The sequence below is a fragment of the Gymnogyps californianus genome, chromosome 6 (genome assembly GCF_018139145.2).
Source record: "Gymnogyps californianus isolate 813 chromosome 6, ASM1813914v2, whole genome shotgun sequence".
Classification (NCBI taxonomy): domain Eukaryota; kingdom Metazoa; phylum Chordata; class Aves; order Accipitriformes; family Cathartidae; genus Gymnogyps; species Gymnogyps californianus.
This window is the reverse complement of record NC_059476.1, coordinates 20,256,117-20,270,799: the sequence shown is the minus strand read 5'-3', so window position 1 is coordinate 20,270,799 and position 14,683 is coordinate 20,256,117. Positions and strand designations below refer to the sequence as shown.

Below are 14,683 nucleotides of genomic sequence, written 5' to 3'. Positions count from 1 at the left end.
AGCTGCTAAAGGAGTGTTGGTACAATGCAAGTCTGAGGATACCTGTCCTGCTCACTCCTTGCTCCCCTCCTGGGCACTGGAGTGAGAGAAGCACTAGTGCACCGATAAAGAGTGAGTGGAGAAGACCTTAAGTTACCCCAGGCTAAGGGTCTCCCCAGGCAGGGGAAAAGGACCCTCAGGAAGGCTGATGTAGGCCCACTCAGAGGATGGAGGTTGGGCAATAGCTAAGGGAACGTGGGAGGGAGACAGGAGGTTTAAATTGTTAATGTATTAATCTGCCTTTCCCAAATAGATTCTGTTCCTCCATCACCACCACCACCACCCATAAATTTACATTTACTTTAAACCCTGGGGCTTGTTGCTCTCCAGAAAGGAAACATTGCTGACAAGGGCACTTAGACAAAGTCATTTAGTTTCTGGGTGAGAGCTCAGTGCAGTTTAATAAGAGCTCCAGAGTAACAGCCCAGCACGCTGCACCGCCCATGTGGGCAATGGGGACCCCTGCCACGGGAGGATGCAGCGGCTTGCTGCATTCAGAGGTGCTGGGTGCTGCTGAAGGGTGGGTGCTGACAGTGCTCAGGATTGCACTGTGGTGTTTGCTGCTTTTCTTCAAGCCTAAGCTCGTTGCTCTAAGTGATTCTGAAAGACTCTTATGTCTTCCTTTCATCTATTTGCTTTTAAGTAGTTTTCTAGCTTTCATGTTTGTAAAGAAATACCTGAAATTCAATAAATCAATGTTAAAAAAAACAAGACAGCAAGGAAAAAAAGCATCCAGACTGTTTGCACAACCTCAGGGCTCTTAAGCCAGTTTGGTGATTTCTGGAAGCGGAGGGTGCTCCTGGACTCTGCAGCGATGCACTGTGAAAGGGCACGGGGGTCACCCAGGTGGTACCCAGCTGCAGCAGGCACAGCGGCAGGGTGCCCCAGCTGGGCTTTTCCCCAGCCTTCGTGTGACCTTCCCCGCTGGCATGCCTCTGTTTCCCTCTTTGTGTCTCTCTTGAAAAGGAATTTTTGACACACCGCTGAGTCATCAGCTGTGGAAAACCTGTACTTCCTTCAAACACCCACGGTGGTGCGGGAGGACAAGAGGAAACGGGAACACTCAAAGGCAGTGCCAGTGCTGTAAGGCAAAGACACATTTTGGGTCTGCACTATTCAGCACTGCCCCTTGGGATGCTCTGGAAGCCCTTCTCCAGTGGGCTTTTCCATTTTTCACATGGAAAATGTGCTCTGCCCCCAAACCTTGTCAGCATTGCCTGCTGCAAAATCCCTGCTACCCACCACCTTGTAAGTGTTCAGTAAAACACTATCTGTAGTTATTTACAGGAATTAGGGACCCATTTCATGAGCTTAGGCATTTGGCTGTTCTGGAAAAATCCCAGTCTGAAATACAGACCAAGATCCTGTGGAAGAAAAGCTGTGGCTGTGCCCTTGGACCAAGTCGTCTCTACCCCTGGGACGCATCATAGTGTGTCATGCCCACATACTGGCCAGGTTCAGCTTTGTTGTCTCAGGCAGGTGAGAAGGGATCACAGGAGACAGGCTCAGCCGATTGCTGGCTCCCCGCAGGGCTGCCTGTGCGTGAGCTGAGTGTGACTCACCCAGCCCCTTGCCCGCACCGCTCCTGGCTTCACAGCAAGCGCAGCGAGGGGCAGGGGCTGCAGTGACTCACCCGATGCCGGCCGCAGCACAAGGTGAGCTCACTGACCTGTGAACCTGCGGCCCCGCAGGCACCAGATGTCTGCGCTGCCTGCTGGGACTGTGCTGTTGCTCACATGCCCCTCCTGCCAGGACTGCAATGACCAGATGCTGCCGCCGACACTGCTGCGGACACTGCCTCTTCCCTGGGCAGCAGCAGGTGGGGATTGAATCGGTGACCCCCAGTGAGATGCACCATGTTCAAGCACAGAGGAATGTGGGGCTGGGGTCCAGAGAGGCCAGCACTGTCCCGTCTTGGCCTTCAGACACGCCTAGGGCTGCCCCTCTCCAGAGGCAGTGTGTCCTGCAGAGACAAGCCAAGGACCCCCAAGCTGTCTACCAAATCCCATACAAAGAGGTCGGAGTACCTATGCACCCCACTCCATGTGTCAGGACACTTGTGCGACCCTGGTGCCGTTCAAATGGCTCTGGTGACTACAACACAGAAATCCATTTCACTGAGGTTCCCAAGAAGAGAAATACACATCTCCCCTGCTATGGTCGGCCTGGGTCTGTAGGACCCTTGGAAATAGATCTGATCTCCTTGTTCCTGTGGTTGTACATCAGCCTGGACACTGCCTGAGCCACACTAGTCAGAGCCTGGCAAAACCTGCACGGTGAGCAGCAGCCGTGGCGGGGGGCTCAGCTGCAGGAGGCAGGAGAGCTGGGGTGCTCTGGGAGCCCCGCGACTTGCCAGAAACGTGCTGCTCTCTCACCAAGAGCAAACATCGCCAACCTCACAAATGGTTAACCTGCTGGGAGCTGCACAGCACTAATGACTTCATATGCATTTAATCAGCTTGGGCTTCCAGAGCCTCCTCCTCGGGAGCAGGAAAGGCCGTGCACCCTGGGTACAAATGCTCCCAAAGCCGCACCTCCCCTTACCAATCATTAATCACCACCAGGCCGGCAACGTGAGCAAGCAGCAAGCAAGCAGGAAAAGGCCAAGTCTCTGCAGCCCCCGCGGGAGCAGCGGGAAGCAGTGCTGACCGGTTCCCTGTGGTGGCAGCTCGCTCTCCGACCACCCTCCCTTGGGAGGCCCCCGTGGAGGTGGCCAGTCCTGCACGCACTGCCCTTTCCTTCAGGAAGGTCACTTGGTCCTGGGCGCGGGAGGCTCTGCCTGCAGCTGGGAGCTGCTGGGCTACGCGTGAGGCGGGAGCTCTGAAGAGGAGCTTCTGCCTGGTCGGCACCGCAGTCTTCATCTCGTCATCATGCGGCACAAGGCATTTTGGAGTGCCCTGGAGTACACCTGCCGATTGCTGGGCATCTCCACCGCAGCAGGTAAGAGCGAGCTCTCTTTTTCTTTGGCACTAAAGGGCACTGAGTGGGTGTCGGGACCCCTGAGCTGTCTCCCTGCCTTTGGCTAGGTGCAGCCGCTGCCCCATCCTATGAGGGGGACAAGGAAACTTGCTCACTTTTGCTTTGGGAACCAGGGAGGGAGAGTGGTGGGTGCCTGGCCGGGCTCTTTCCAAATGCTGTGGGAGGCACAGTGAGACATCAGAAAGGAAGAGCCAGCACTCAGTATGGCAGAGGACAAGCTAAAGCATAAATGGAAAAGAAAACTAAATTATATTCTTGTAAACCAGATGTAGGCACAGGAAAGATGTGAATGAGACTAAAACTGCGGAAAACTGCCAGGCTGCTCAGTGGGATGTGAAAATGAAGGAGGTGCTCCTTGTGGTGTGCACAGTGAGATGTCCTGTGCCAGGCAGGATGGAGAGGTCCCAGCCATCACGGCACAATTACTGCCAAAGCGCTGCTCTGCCTCTCTAGCAACCCGTCAGGGAGCAGGCTCAGGAAGCAGTTCAGGTTATAGCTGCAGTACAAACATAAATTCACCCACCTGGCTAGTTGCATCCTCTCACCCACTGCCAGGGGCTGCTTGGGATCAGTGTCCTCTGGGTTTGGTGACACATCCGGGTGCTTGGTTTCAGGTGAAATGCAGGTGTTTTGAGCCGGATGTCTCAGGCACAGTGTCTCACCCAGAAGGACTGAACTGTGGTGAATAATCCTCTCACATGGGGCATCTCTGGATGGGACGTGGGGAAACAGCTAACACAGAGGGCTCAGGGGTTCACTCTGCCACTGCTGCTGACTCTCTGTTATGGGACAGGACAGACAGTGCTCTCTGCCTCAGTTTCCCCATCAGTAAAGCAGAGATCAAAGTTGTCTGATTTGCCTAAAGGCTGGAGCTGTGAACCAGAGGTTTCTGGCAAGAGGTGATTTGAGGTGGTGCCTGTGGTTCCTATGTCAGACCCCCGGGAACTTCAGATTCAGACACTGCAGAGTAGGTTGCAACAGGCCCTCCTACCTTCGCATTTCCTTTATCAACTGCAGACAGCCATGAGAGACACTTTGCTCAAGTCAGGGGCAAAGTAGAAAGCACACAGGTCAGCTGAAGAGAGCACAGGTCCCCAAGGACACCCAAAGCCCAGCTGGGAAGCTGGAGGCTGTGCTCTGGAATGTGCTTTAAGCAACTGATAATGGGCAGAGATTTGAGTCTCTGAGTTTACACAAACTCCCAGTAGATAAGTGCACATCATGATGAGACTGCAACAGATAGGAGCTGGGACACAGCTTTAACCAGCAAATGCAAATCTCTTTCTTTCTCCATCCCCATCCCCCTCGGGCCCACATGAGCCCCATGCTGGTCATATTCTCTCTTAAAGCTCCAAGGAAACTCACAGAGACCTTCTTGGGAGAAAACAAGAGCTTGTTGCCAAGGGAAAACTAAAGCTAGAACAGCAAAATTGAAAGCAGCTTACAATTTGGAAGTGTCTTAGTGCAATATAATCTCTCTCTCTTCTGCTTGTTTTCTTGTCATCATTTTGCATCATCTGCACCTCTTTCTGTAGTTCTTCTTGAAATGAGCAGTGCAGTTGTCTCTCTGCTGAGCATCACAGAGCGTAGACAGCTGTACTACGGATCTCTGTGCTTTTCCATAGTTCTGATGCATTCCCAATATCACCTGACTTTCCCAAAAGGCCAGTGAAGAATGGGAGATGCCTGTGTTTTATTCCTCTATGTGCCTAATGGAGTAAGAAAACAGCTTGATGCAGTGTTTAGTGCCTGATGAGGTGTGTGAGGTTTTTGCATGAAATGGAAACCATGCAGAAGAGAATCCCACAGGTTTTGTTTGAAAAAAAAAAAAAAAAAAGAAAGGGAGAGGAGAGTGCATCAGCCTCACTAATTGATTCTGAGAAGGCCTGGCCAGCTCCATAAGCTGCTTGCAAATACAGAAGGTTACCCACATAATATAAACCTCCCCTTCCCCCAGGGTCTTGGAATGTAATGGCTCTCTGCAATGGTGGGGCTACAGAGTTTCTTGTATGTGAGAAATCAGACAGCCCTGCCGTCACCAGAGCCTCATGGTGAGTTAGTGAAGAGTGATCAAACAGCCCCATGATTCGCTGCAGTGTTTGGGGCATCTCTGTAGTGCAGAGATTTTAGGCCTTGTGATTTCTGCATCTGGGAGAGAGTCCTTACTTATTTCTTAATTCTCATGCTTTCAACCATTTAATTCCTAATCATGTGCCTTTAGCCACATGGTTTGGATAAGATCCAAATCAAGGCAGCAACTAGTCCAAACAAACACCTCGGAAACAGCCCTTTGCTTCTTGCAGATTCTTCATCCAAACAGCTTTGTGGATAAAGCGGAAGCTGTGCAAAATGAGGAGACCTCCCCATCCAGAGCAGAGACTCGAGCGTTAACAGCCAAGCTGTTGAATTCTGCATTCATCTGCAGGGAATGAATGAATGAACTCCACATTTGTAGGGAAGATTATAAAGAAGGGTTCTCAGTCATGAGATAGCAAAGGACAACGCTTTGCATGTAGGGTTACACAGCTCACACAGCTTCACAGCCCTCTGATGAGACTGATTTCCCCGTGCCCCTGCTCAGGGCTGGAGGGGCAGCCTCCATGGAGGAGGGTGGCGTGTGGGCCCCATGTGTTCCCCTGGTTGACAGGGGCCCGCAGCTGCAGGTGACACAGGGGGAACCAAAGCAAGACCGCAGCACCCCAGCGGGGCTTTGCTCGGCCAGGATGGGAGAGCTGTGTGCTCAGGCACAGACCCTCGGCATTGACCCACCTTGTGGGCTTGATGGACACTGGTCTGCATCCCGGTTTGGGAGCTTGGTACCCTTCTCCAGCTGGGGCAAACCACAGCTCAGATAAATGAAGCCAACCAGCACCTGAAGCCTTGGCCAGCGTGTATTGAGCAGGACCAGCGGTGAACTTCCTGAGCACCAGTGGATGGGGAGGGATTGGTTGGTGAGATGTGGAGACATCAAGTGCGGACAGGAGTACAGTGACTGCCTAGAGCAATGCCCTGGCCATGAGACCTGGGCTCCGCTCAGCTCCACGCTGCTGGCACTTGTGCACCGTGACCGGCCGGTCGCATACCGACCAACTTGCTGCAGCTGGTGCAAGGCATTTCGTTTCTGCTCCATTTTGGAAATAGTCTTGTGGGGAATTGAAGGATGTTGAAGGAAATTTTCCATCCCCTGAAGCTATTGGCTCCCAATGGCCAGTCCAGGGAAGATTTTAGCCTCGCTAATACTCTTAATCCCCCTTAAACTGACTCCCCAGTGTGCTGTGCTGGCCGGGGCACTGAGGGGACGTTCATTCCGTGTTTAATCTGCCTGCTCCTGTTATATGTTTTTCTGTTTGGCTAGCAAAGGATCTTGATGCCATGGCTACAGCCCTTTGTGAAGGCAACTGGCACGGTTCCCCTGTCCTGCTGCTGCCCTGCAGCCACGTGTTGGGTGCAGCAGGCCTGGGCAAGCAGGGAGGGCAGCAGAGTGAGGCTGGCAGGCACTGCGGGGACCTGGGCAGAGAGGTCCCCAGACCGGGAGTGGGCAGAGGTGGATGGGGCAGTGGGAGGGAAGTCCCTGTGGCAGCCGTGATGGAGCAGTGTGGCAGGGGGTGGAGGGGACACAGGACACTGCTGCTCACCTCCCCCAGCTGTCTAAGGCTGGCTGGTGTCCCCAGGTCACCTCTCACCAGCCCATGCAGTGGCAAGGCTGCCATGACAGGGAAGCAGCTGGGATGCGTTTCTGGGCTGTATGTCAAGGCCAGCATTCAGCTCTGACCCCCCGGGGTTGGTGTGTCAGCATGAATCACTGGTGCTGGCAGTCCTAACGTGCCGCACAGCGCAGGAGGAGCAGCCTCGCCAGCCCCTGGGAAAACCAGGTCATCGATCCTGGGAGCTGGTAGGGCACCAGAGAGTCGGGAACCAACCCTGCAGTCAGCATATTTCCTTCTCTTTCTAGTGCTGATCGGTGTGGGCGTAGAAACTCTGCAGCGAGGACAGTTCAAAAGCCTGGCTTTCTATCTGCTGTGAGTATTTTTGCCCTTGAAGTCAGAGCTGGCGGGGGTGACACATTTGACCCCTCCACCATAGGTAGCACCAGACTAGACTGCAATGGCAGCAGGGAGCAGTGTCCAAGGCTTTGGGGAATTCAGATCTGCGTATTTAGGTTTCAGAAGAGTAAGATATTTCTGTTAGAGAAAGTGATGCTACTGCATCACCCATGCTACTGCAGACTCAGGCAGGCCAGAGGCGACACTGGCTGCAAGTTGACCCACTGGGGACAGAAGGGCTTTGAGCTCTCCTCCACAAAGCAGCCGAGCAGAGGGTCTTCAGACCCCAGCACACAGACTCTGTGGTGAACTGGATAGTAAATCCTGGCCCTCTATGCCCCTTCTGCCACCTGGAGAGCATACTCAAGCCCAGCCCTGCCACCCTGACAGCTCCACCTTTCAGTTTTTCAGGGGTTGCAGTTACTGTCTGTGAAGGCTTCTTCTTTATCAGTTTGTTCCTGGAGATGTGCTTCACGTGAGTAGACCCTGTCCAGTCTTCTCCAGCCTTGGTGGGACCTCCCTAAGGCAACTTGCTCCCTACAGACACCACCAGACCTAGCTGAGCTGCAAGTGCCAGACCAAACGTCCTGCCCCTAATGCCATGGCAAGTGCACTCAGGCAGGGGGGAGGTAAGTGGGGCCATGTCCACAGCCAATTAAACCTGTGTTTTAACCCAAGCTTGTGCCATAATTTGCTGAGCATCAGCACGACAAACTCTGGTCTGCAGCATCTGCTTAACACAGAGTATGAAGCCCTACAAGGGACCAGGGTTGAGGGAGGAGCCAGATCGCCAGGGTGAGCTGCAGCTCCCTCCCAGAGACACTGCAGAAGACTAAGTTAAAATGTAGAAAATCCCTGTGTACTTCTCAGAGGCTGAGCACTTCTGCTGTCTTTTAGCATAAACTCAAAAGCCCTGATAGCTGAGAGGCAACACCTTACTCCAGCTAATAGGCACTCAACTAGTGGACAAGTGGGCAAACACACCAAGGAGAGATGGCCTGAGATGCTGACCTCTGGCAGATGTAGCCCCTGGCCTCTTCTCCCCATGGGAGAGGCTCAGGCTTTGCTTACCTTTCCTGACCAACACACCAGTGTCCTGGAAAACCAGAGTGAGGATCTGCACATCTAGATGGGTGACGGTTAGGTCCAAATCTTCTTGCCATGTGCTTGGTGCCCCATCCCACAAGGACCTCTGTTTCTCTCCCCAGATATGAGCCTGACTCGGTGGCACAGGCCTGCTGGAAGCAAGCTAGACGCCCGGGGAGCTTCCAGAAATTCCTGGGGTACACGCTGCTCTCAGTGGCTTGCTTCCTGCATCCCGTCCTTGTCTGGCACGTCACCATCCCTGGTGAGGAGCCCATGCTGGGGTGGGGAGTAGTGCAGATGGAAGAGGAGCATGGTCTGTCGAGGGCCAGAGAGGGTGGGGATGTGCGGGGTGCTGGACCGGTTGCAGACGGTGCTGAGCTAGCTAGACCAAGCACTGCTTGGTGAGCTCTTCGCCTTGTCCCAGCCCTCAGCCAACATGGCCTTCTCCCCAGGGTCCATGCTGGTGCTCACCGCCCTGGCCTACTTCCTGCTGAGCAAGAGGAGGAAGAGCCCAGGGCACAAAGAGACGCATTCCCAGGCGGGTCAGTACGTGGACCCTTCAGCCACCATGGCAGCCCCAACCATCGCTGGTGACACTGAGCAGACCTACACCTTCCACGGGGCCCAGAGGGAGCGGCACTGCTCGCTGCTGGGCCACATGAAGAGCATCCTGAAGGGCAGCAAGGACTGGAGCCCAGCCCCAGTAGCTCCTGCCCAACCAGCAGCCCCACCAGCCCCACGCAAGCAAGTGCACTTCCAGGAGAAGGTGGTCCAGATCATCCCCTCTGTCAGCGAGAGCTTGGAGGATGTGGAGAGCGAGGCTGAAGAGACCACATCGGACACAACACCCATCCTCACCCCACCCGATGCCCCCGTCATCCTTGCTCCCCTCAGCTCCACTGGCCTCTTCTGAGCCCTCAGCAGGAACGAGGACGGGACAGACCTGCTACCCCCTGGCACTGGCAACTCTCCCTGCTGCTCCATCAGCCAAAGGGCCCCGAGAGGTGGCCCTCCTTGCTCTCCCTGCCTCCAGGGTGACAACTGTGTCACCCCCTCTTCAAGGGGCTGCCCACCCTACATGGTCCCACACCTTGTAACAGAGCGGTGGCGGTCCCCAGCCCCTGCAGTGCCGTGCCCAGGGGACAGGCGGTGGTTCAGCCAGGGTAGTGCCAGGACAGGAAGGTTTCTGGTCCCATGGCCTCACACGTGGGTCACCCCTCTGTTACGGCACTACACATTACAGTGGCTGCTTCTGCCTAACATCACAGCCATGGTGTGTGCCTCCCATGAGGCAGCAGCAGGCAGGAGGAGGGGAGACCGTGATGCCGCCAGAGCAGCTCTGCTGGGGGCAGTTGTCTCCCTCCTGCCCTCGCTGCGCGTTGAAGAGCTCAGGGCTGGGACACATTCAGCACAGGGCACCGCAGCCTGCAGGTTCCCTCACAGCACCTGCACCAGCTGCAGCAGGCCCAGGGCATCCCAAACGTCGTTTCAGAGGTGGGCTGAGACCAAGCACACCCCTGGGGCTAGCACCTGCTAAGTGCCCTCCCCTGAGACACACTCTGAGCCCAGCAGGGAAATCACCTCTGGCCTTGGGGACATCTACTCAGGAGCAGGGAAGACCATGGGGCTTCCTGGTGTCCCCTGCCCGGACAGCCCTCTTGTGTTAGAAGAGCTTTGGGACGATGTGGCAGCTCAGGTCATGAGATTCAGCACCGCGCTGACACAGCAGACTGTGTGTAACTCCTGATGTGTGTTAATTGCGGGCCCCAGAGGACAAAGGCGATAATAAAGTTACAACGCTGTCCCACCAGTCCCCTCTATGCCAGTCCTTCCCTGAACCCTTCACCTCTGGCTTAATCCTACCATATTTTCTGCCCTTTGAGGACCGTTCACCTATAATCAGGCATTTCTCTCCTGTTCAACTCATCCCCTTGGCTGTCTCCCACCTGAGGACTAAGACTTTCTGCTTCCAGATGGCAAATGCTATCTGTGCCTGCAGATACCATCACCAAGACCCTCTCATCAGCGTCAGGCAACTCTTTTGGCTGCACATGGGAAAGAACTCAGGTGGCTGGGTTTTCTTGGACATGGGACATGAAGCCACACTGTCACCACTGCTGGGATGAAGAGTTGTAACTGCTCTAAGCCCAGACATGCAGCATTGGGGTGGGGTGGTGGTAAGGAGAGAAGATCCCTGAGACCTGCTAGACTATTTATAAGGTAGAAGCCAGTGGGGCTGGCTGTTTTTCTTCGGAATACTTTATTTCTTCTTTTTAAAATCTCAGCTTTCTGAGTCACAATCACGATGTTCATTTAGGAAAGCAGTGTAGTTTGAATGCAGTGTGAAAATGTAAAGTGTAAGAGCTCAAAAATCAGAAGGCAATTGAGATAAGAACCCAGTGCTACTTTTTAATAAACTTTTACGTGACTCCTAATTTGGGAGATGAAGGAGGAAGAAGGTGGAAGATATGGACTCACAATATTTGACTGCCTGTGTTTGATAATGAAACTCTGTCCACAAAAGCAGCTTATGAATGGTTGCACGCACTTGTCGTTCCTACAATCAGGCATTAAAAAAAAGCTTTTTGTTGCACCACCAACATTTAAAATGATAGCTGGTATCAACCTGTTTTAAACACGATACATGGATTAGAGACCTCCTCCTTCTGGCTGCACAAATTAGCCCTCCACCCCGTAATTGCGTGCTGGGGAAGAGTCACGTACACATCTGCCTTTAAGGAGGTTTTGCACGTGCAAAAACGTCTTCAGAAAATTGTGCGTGTTTACAGCCTAACGCTGCACAACTGATAGCAGCAAGCCCAGGATCCAACCACAGCTCCACCCTCAAGCTAGTATATTCATCACATTAAGAAATAAAAATAAAGCTATTTTCCTCTAAAGTTGGCGACCAAACAGCATACCTGCACCAACAAAGGTCCTGACCCAGCCATGCTAACAGGGTACCCACCCTTGCCAACTCTGCCCCAAAAGGCTGTGCTCAGAGCTGGCTCCCCAGCTCGATCACACATCTGCTCTGCAATTAGACCCACTCTCATTAGCAAACTCAGCTTTCTGCGTCATCCAAGGCTCTTCTTTGAACATTGCATAAGTAATTAATTACACACACAAATTACACAGAGATAAGGTTTGTCAAAAAGGCACTGCTCCCAATATATCAAGCAATCTGCTGATGAGAGACAGGCCACATTTCTGCAGCCTCCTCTCTAGCCCTGAGCAAAGCTCCAGGGCAGCCTGGGTGGGGACAGCTGCTCTGTGACAAATTTCATCCTTCAGCCCTTACTCAATCAGCCCTATCCTTCATACCGGTGGGGCAGCAGGGCCAGCTGACAAGGGGAGAAGCAATGCAGTGAGAGCACCTGTGGCACACTGAAGTGTGTGGGGAGCAAATTTCATCGCTCTGTGAAATGCATAAAATGAGTTTGCAATCATTGGAGTCTGCAGAATTAGGTATTTCAGTTTTTAGCCTCATCTTTTGAAAGTTTGTTGTAGGTTTCCCTTAGGAAGCAAGACTGGGGGAAGCTACAGGTGAGGTGGTTGTTCAGCCTTCCTGGAGACAGCGCTGGACCTGGTTGCTTTTCTTGCCTGCTCCCATGTGTTGGCTTGGCTCTTCTCCAGCCCCACAGCTAGCTGGCTCACGAGATGAAGGCTGGAAAAAAGTTGCTCGTCTTTTTTGTGGTATTAAACTGCCTGTTCAGTTAAGGTCCATGGCTGGCTCACCCTGGAGTCTGCCAAGAGCCTGCACCAGTGCCAGGGAAGTAGATGCTCCTCCAGAGGCAACTGAGCTGTGCCCCAAACAGCACCAGATGGGTGCAATCCCACCACAGGGGCTGAGGTGCTCCCCGGGTTGCCCCTGCCAAGGAATCCATTTGTACAGCCCCCGCTCTGCTCCCTGCCACCCATCCCACCTCTGGTGCTGTCTTCCACCTCCATCAGCATACAGAGCTTGTTAGCCCAGCGGAAAAATAATTAGGAAAAAGAAAGCGGGTGGCTATCTTCTTGGGTAATGAGCCAAATAAATTCATGGAAGGAAGGGCCAGCCACAAAATGAAGGGGATGGGGGATAAAAGCACCCCTTTCAGAGGCAGCAGGCTGTTAAAGTGGCTCAACTGCTTAAAGAAAGGCAGCCTCAGGCTTTCTTTAAAATCCCAGTGCAGAGGAAATGTTCAGCCTCAGGGGGTGTCAGATGACTTTGCAGAGGGCTCAGAGATTATTCACTCAAGTGTGCACTTCTCTGTCGGCCCCTCTCCCTACATCTACCTGTGAGGGGCATCCCAGGGGCTGCTGAAAGCACCAGAGATGCTGTAGAGAGCTGTTGGGGTGTCTGTATATGAAAAACTCTCATATATGCAGGGTAATTGCAGGGAAAGAAAAAGAGGAAGAACTTGACACTATTAACTGTGCAGTGCAGTGATATCTGAATTTGAGCTGCCTGAACTGTAAGTCCACACAGCACTACATGAACACTGCTATATAATTTTTGCCTGCATTACACTTAATTCGTGATACAGCTAATCCATTGAGATTAATCCACTGAGTTAGAGTGCATAAAACTATAAACTCCTATGGATTCACATACTGAAAGGAAACAAGATGAATCATCCAAAATAAATACATGCGTAAGGTAAAACTCTGTGGGGTAATCCTGGCAGAGATTGTTTCCTTCAGAATTTCCTCCAAAGATTTCCCTGCATGAGGAAAAATTTGCCTGCTTTGCATGTACATGTGCAGTGGAAACACTCTACAATGCTACTTGACAGCCTCCATCACAACTTAGTGAACTAATATGTTGCAAACAATTACTCCTTTTTAAGTTTTATATGAAGGCAAAAATAGATTTCAGTGCATGCTTCGGTTACAATTCCTCTCTGCCTCCAGTGCACACTCGTATGAGTAGTTGTTGCACAGCCCCGAAGGCAGGTATGCTACCTGCCCCACCACAGTGCTCCCACCTCACACCAGGTGCTTAGGCGCTCGCTCTCCAAACTCCCTAGCTTCCCCCGGGGACTCTGGGCCCCAGTTTCTCTGAGCACTGCTCCCTATTTGAAACATGGATATGAATGTTGTACCCATACAACAGCAGTGTTAGGAAAATAAGGTGCATTTGGAGAGAAAAGTGTTCAGTTTCTGCAGTGTCAGTACTTGAAATCAGAAATGCCCTGCTCGTATCTGCACGTCCAACGCTTGCAGCAGCAAACACCAGTATTGGCATCAGTGGCAGGGGCTGCTCCTAATTCAACGTTGAGTCATATCCACATGGAGGGAGAGGACCTGTCTCCACTTGATTCCAAATGCTGCTTGCTCACATACCTGAAACCCTACCCCTCCTCAGCCCTGCAACTTCTCCCATCCCATCCAGGAGATTCTCCCATGTGCTGGGCCAGAAATGCAGGTTCTGTTTTGGCTGGACTCCTGCATTTTGTGCTGTGCAGGAAGTTACAGGAACCAGAAACCAGGTCCCAAACCTGCCTGGGAATCCTTGGAGCTGTCAGCTCCCTCATCTGCTTGGCATGGTGTGGGCAAAAGCAGGAATCTGGCTTCCAGCTGCCATATATCAGCTTGCATACCACTGGTGAAATGACTGCACTTAGGTTATATCCTAGTGAATGATTATGGTACCTTTAGCAAACTAATTCTAGGCAGCTATTCACTCAGCCTGTGACTTTACTGAATCTTGTTTTGAGGCTCTATGCAAAACACTAGGAACCTGATTTTCCAACCCAGGTCTTTGGATCACAGACTAAAGAGGGAATCCATATTTCAGACAGGGGAAAAAAAAAAAAAGATAAAAAGAAAAAAAACCCAGAAGAGTAATGTTTCCTGGCAGCTCCTCCTCATCCCAGCCTGTACCTAAAGGGAACGTCATACGGCACAGGAGGAAGTTGTGAACAGCATCTTAACACTAATCCCCATCGCACTCTCATCTCTCCTTCTGCTCAGCCTCTCCTTCACCCCAACATTTTCCACCCCAGAGCTGGCCTCATTCAGAAGAGCTGTTTAGAAAGAAAGAGCATCTTGATCAATCCTTGCTAAACAAAATTATACATACTGTGACACGATTGATTGCACAGTTCCTCCCTGCCCCAACTCTCCGTCCACTGCCTCCCTCTCCAAAACTCCCCTGTAAGAGGGGCTGGGTTTGGTACTCACCCAGATGCCCAACCTTGCTTATCAGCCCTCAGCTCCCTGCTGCTGCCCTGCTCCCTGGCTAGTGCATCGCCCACTGCGCCTGTGCTTGCTCTCCCTGGAGAGCCCCACTCGCAGCTGCAGTTTTGGGTGAGGCTTTCAACACTGCAGAGGGAGGTAACACCTACCAAATCATGCCTAGAAGGAAAGAAGGCGGCAGCCACAGGGGACATGCCCAGCGAAAGGAGACTATACGGCAGCCCTAACTAACTTGTTAAGTTTTTCTGTTGTTTTTGGGCAAACCTCACCTTCGAACTCTTGATGCCTGCTGATGTGCTACAAATTTTGCACCATAAAAAAGCAAGTTTGTTCTTTCAGTAATGTTTTGTGCT

General features: G+C 52.4%; 1 protein-coding gene across 1 annotated transcript; it reads left to right on the top strand.

Moving 5' to 3' along the window:
• Positions 1 to 2,909: 2,909 nt before the first annotated feature.
• Positions 2,910 to 9,060, top strand: TMEM72 (transmembrane protein 72). Its single transcript, XM_050899432.1, has 5 exons — positions 2,910 to 2,979; positions 6,971 to 7,037; positions 7,465 to 7,536; positions 8,270 to 8,409; positions 8,600 to 9,060. The coding sequence occupies exons 1-5, from the start codon at positions 2,910 to 2,912 to the stop codon at positions 9,058 to 9,060; spliced, it is 810 nt and encodes a 269-aa protein (XP_050755389.1).
• The last annotated feature ends 5,623 nt before the right edge of the window (positions 9,061 to 14,683 follow it).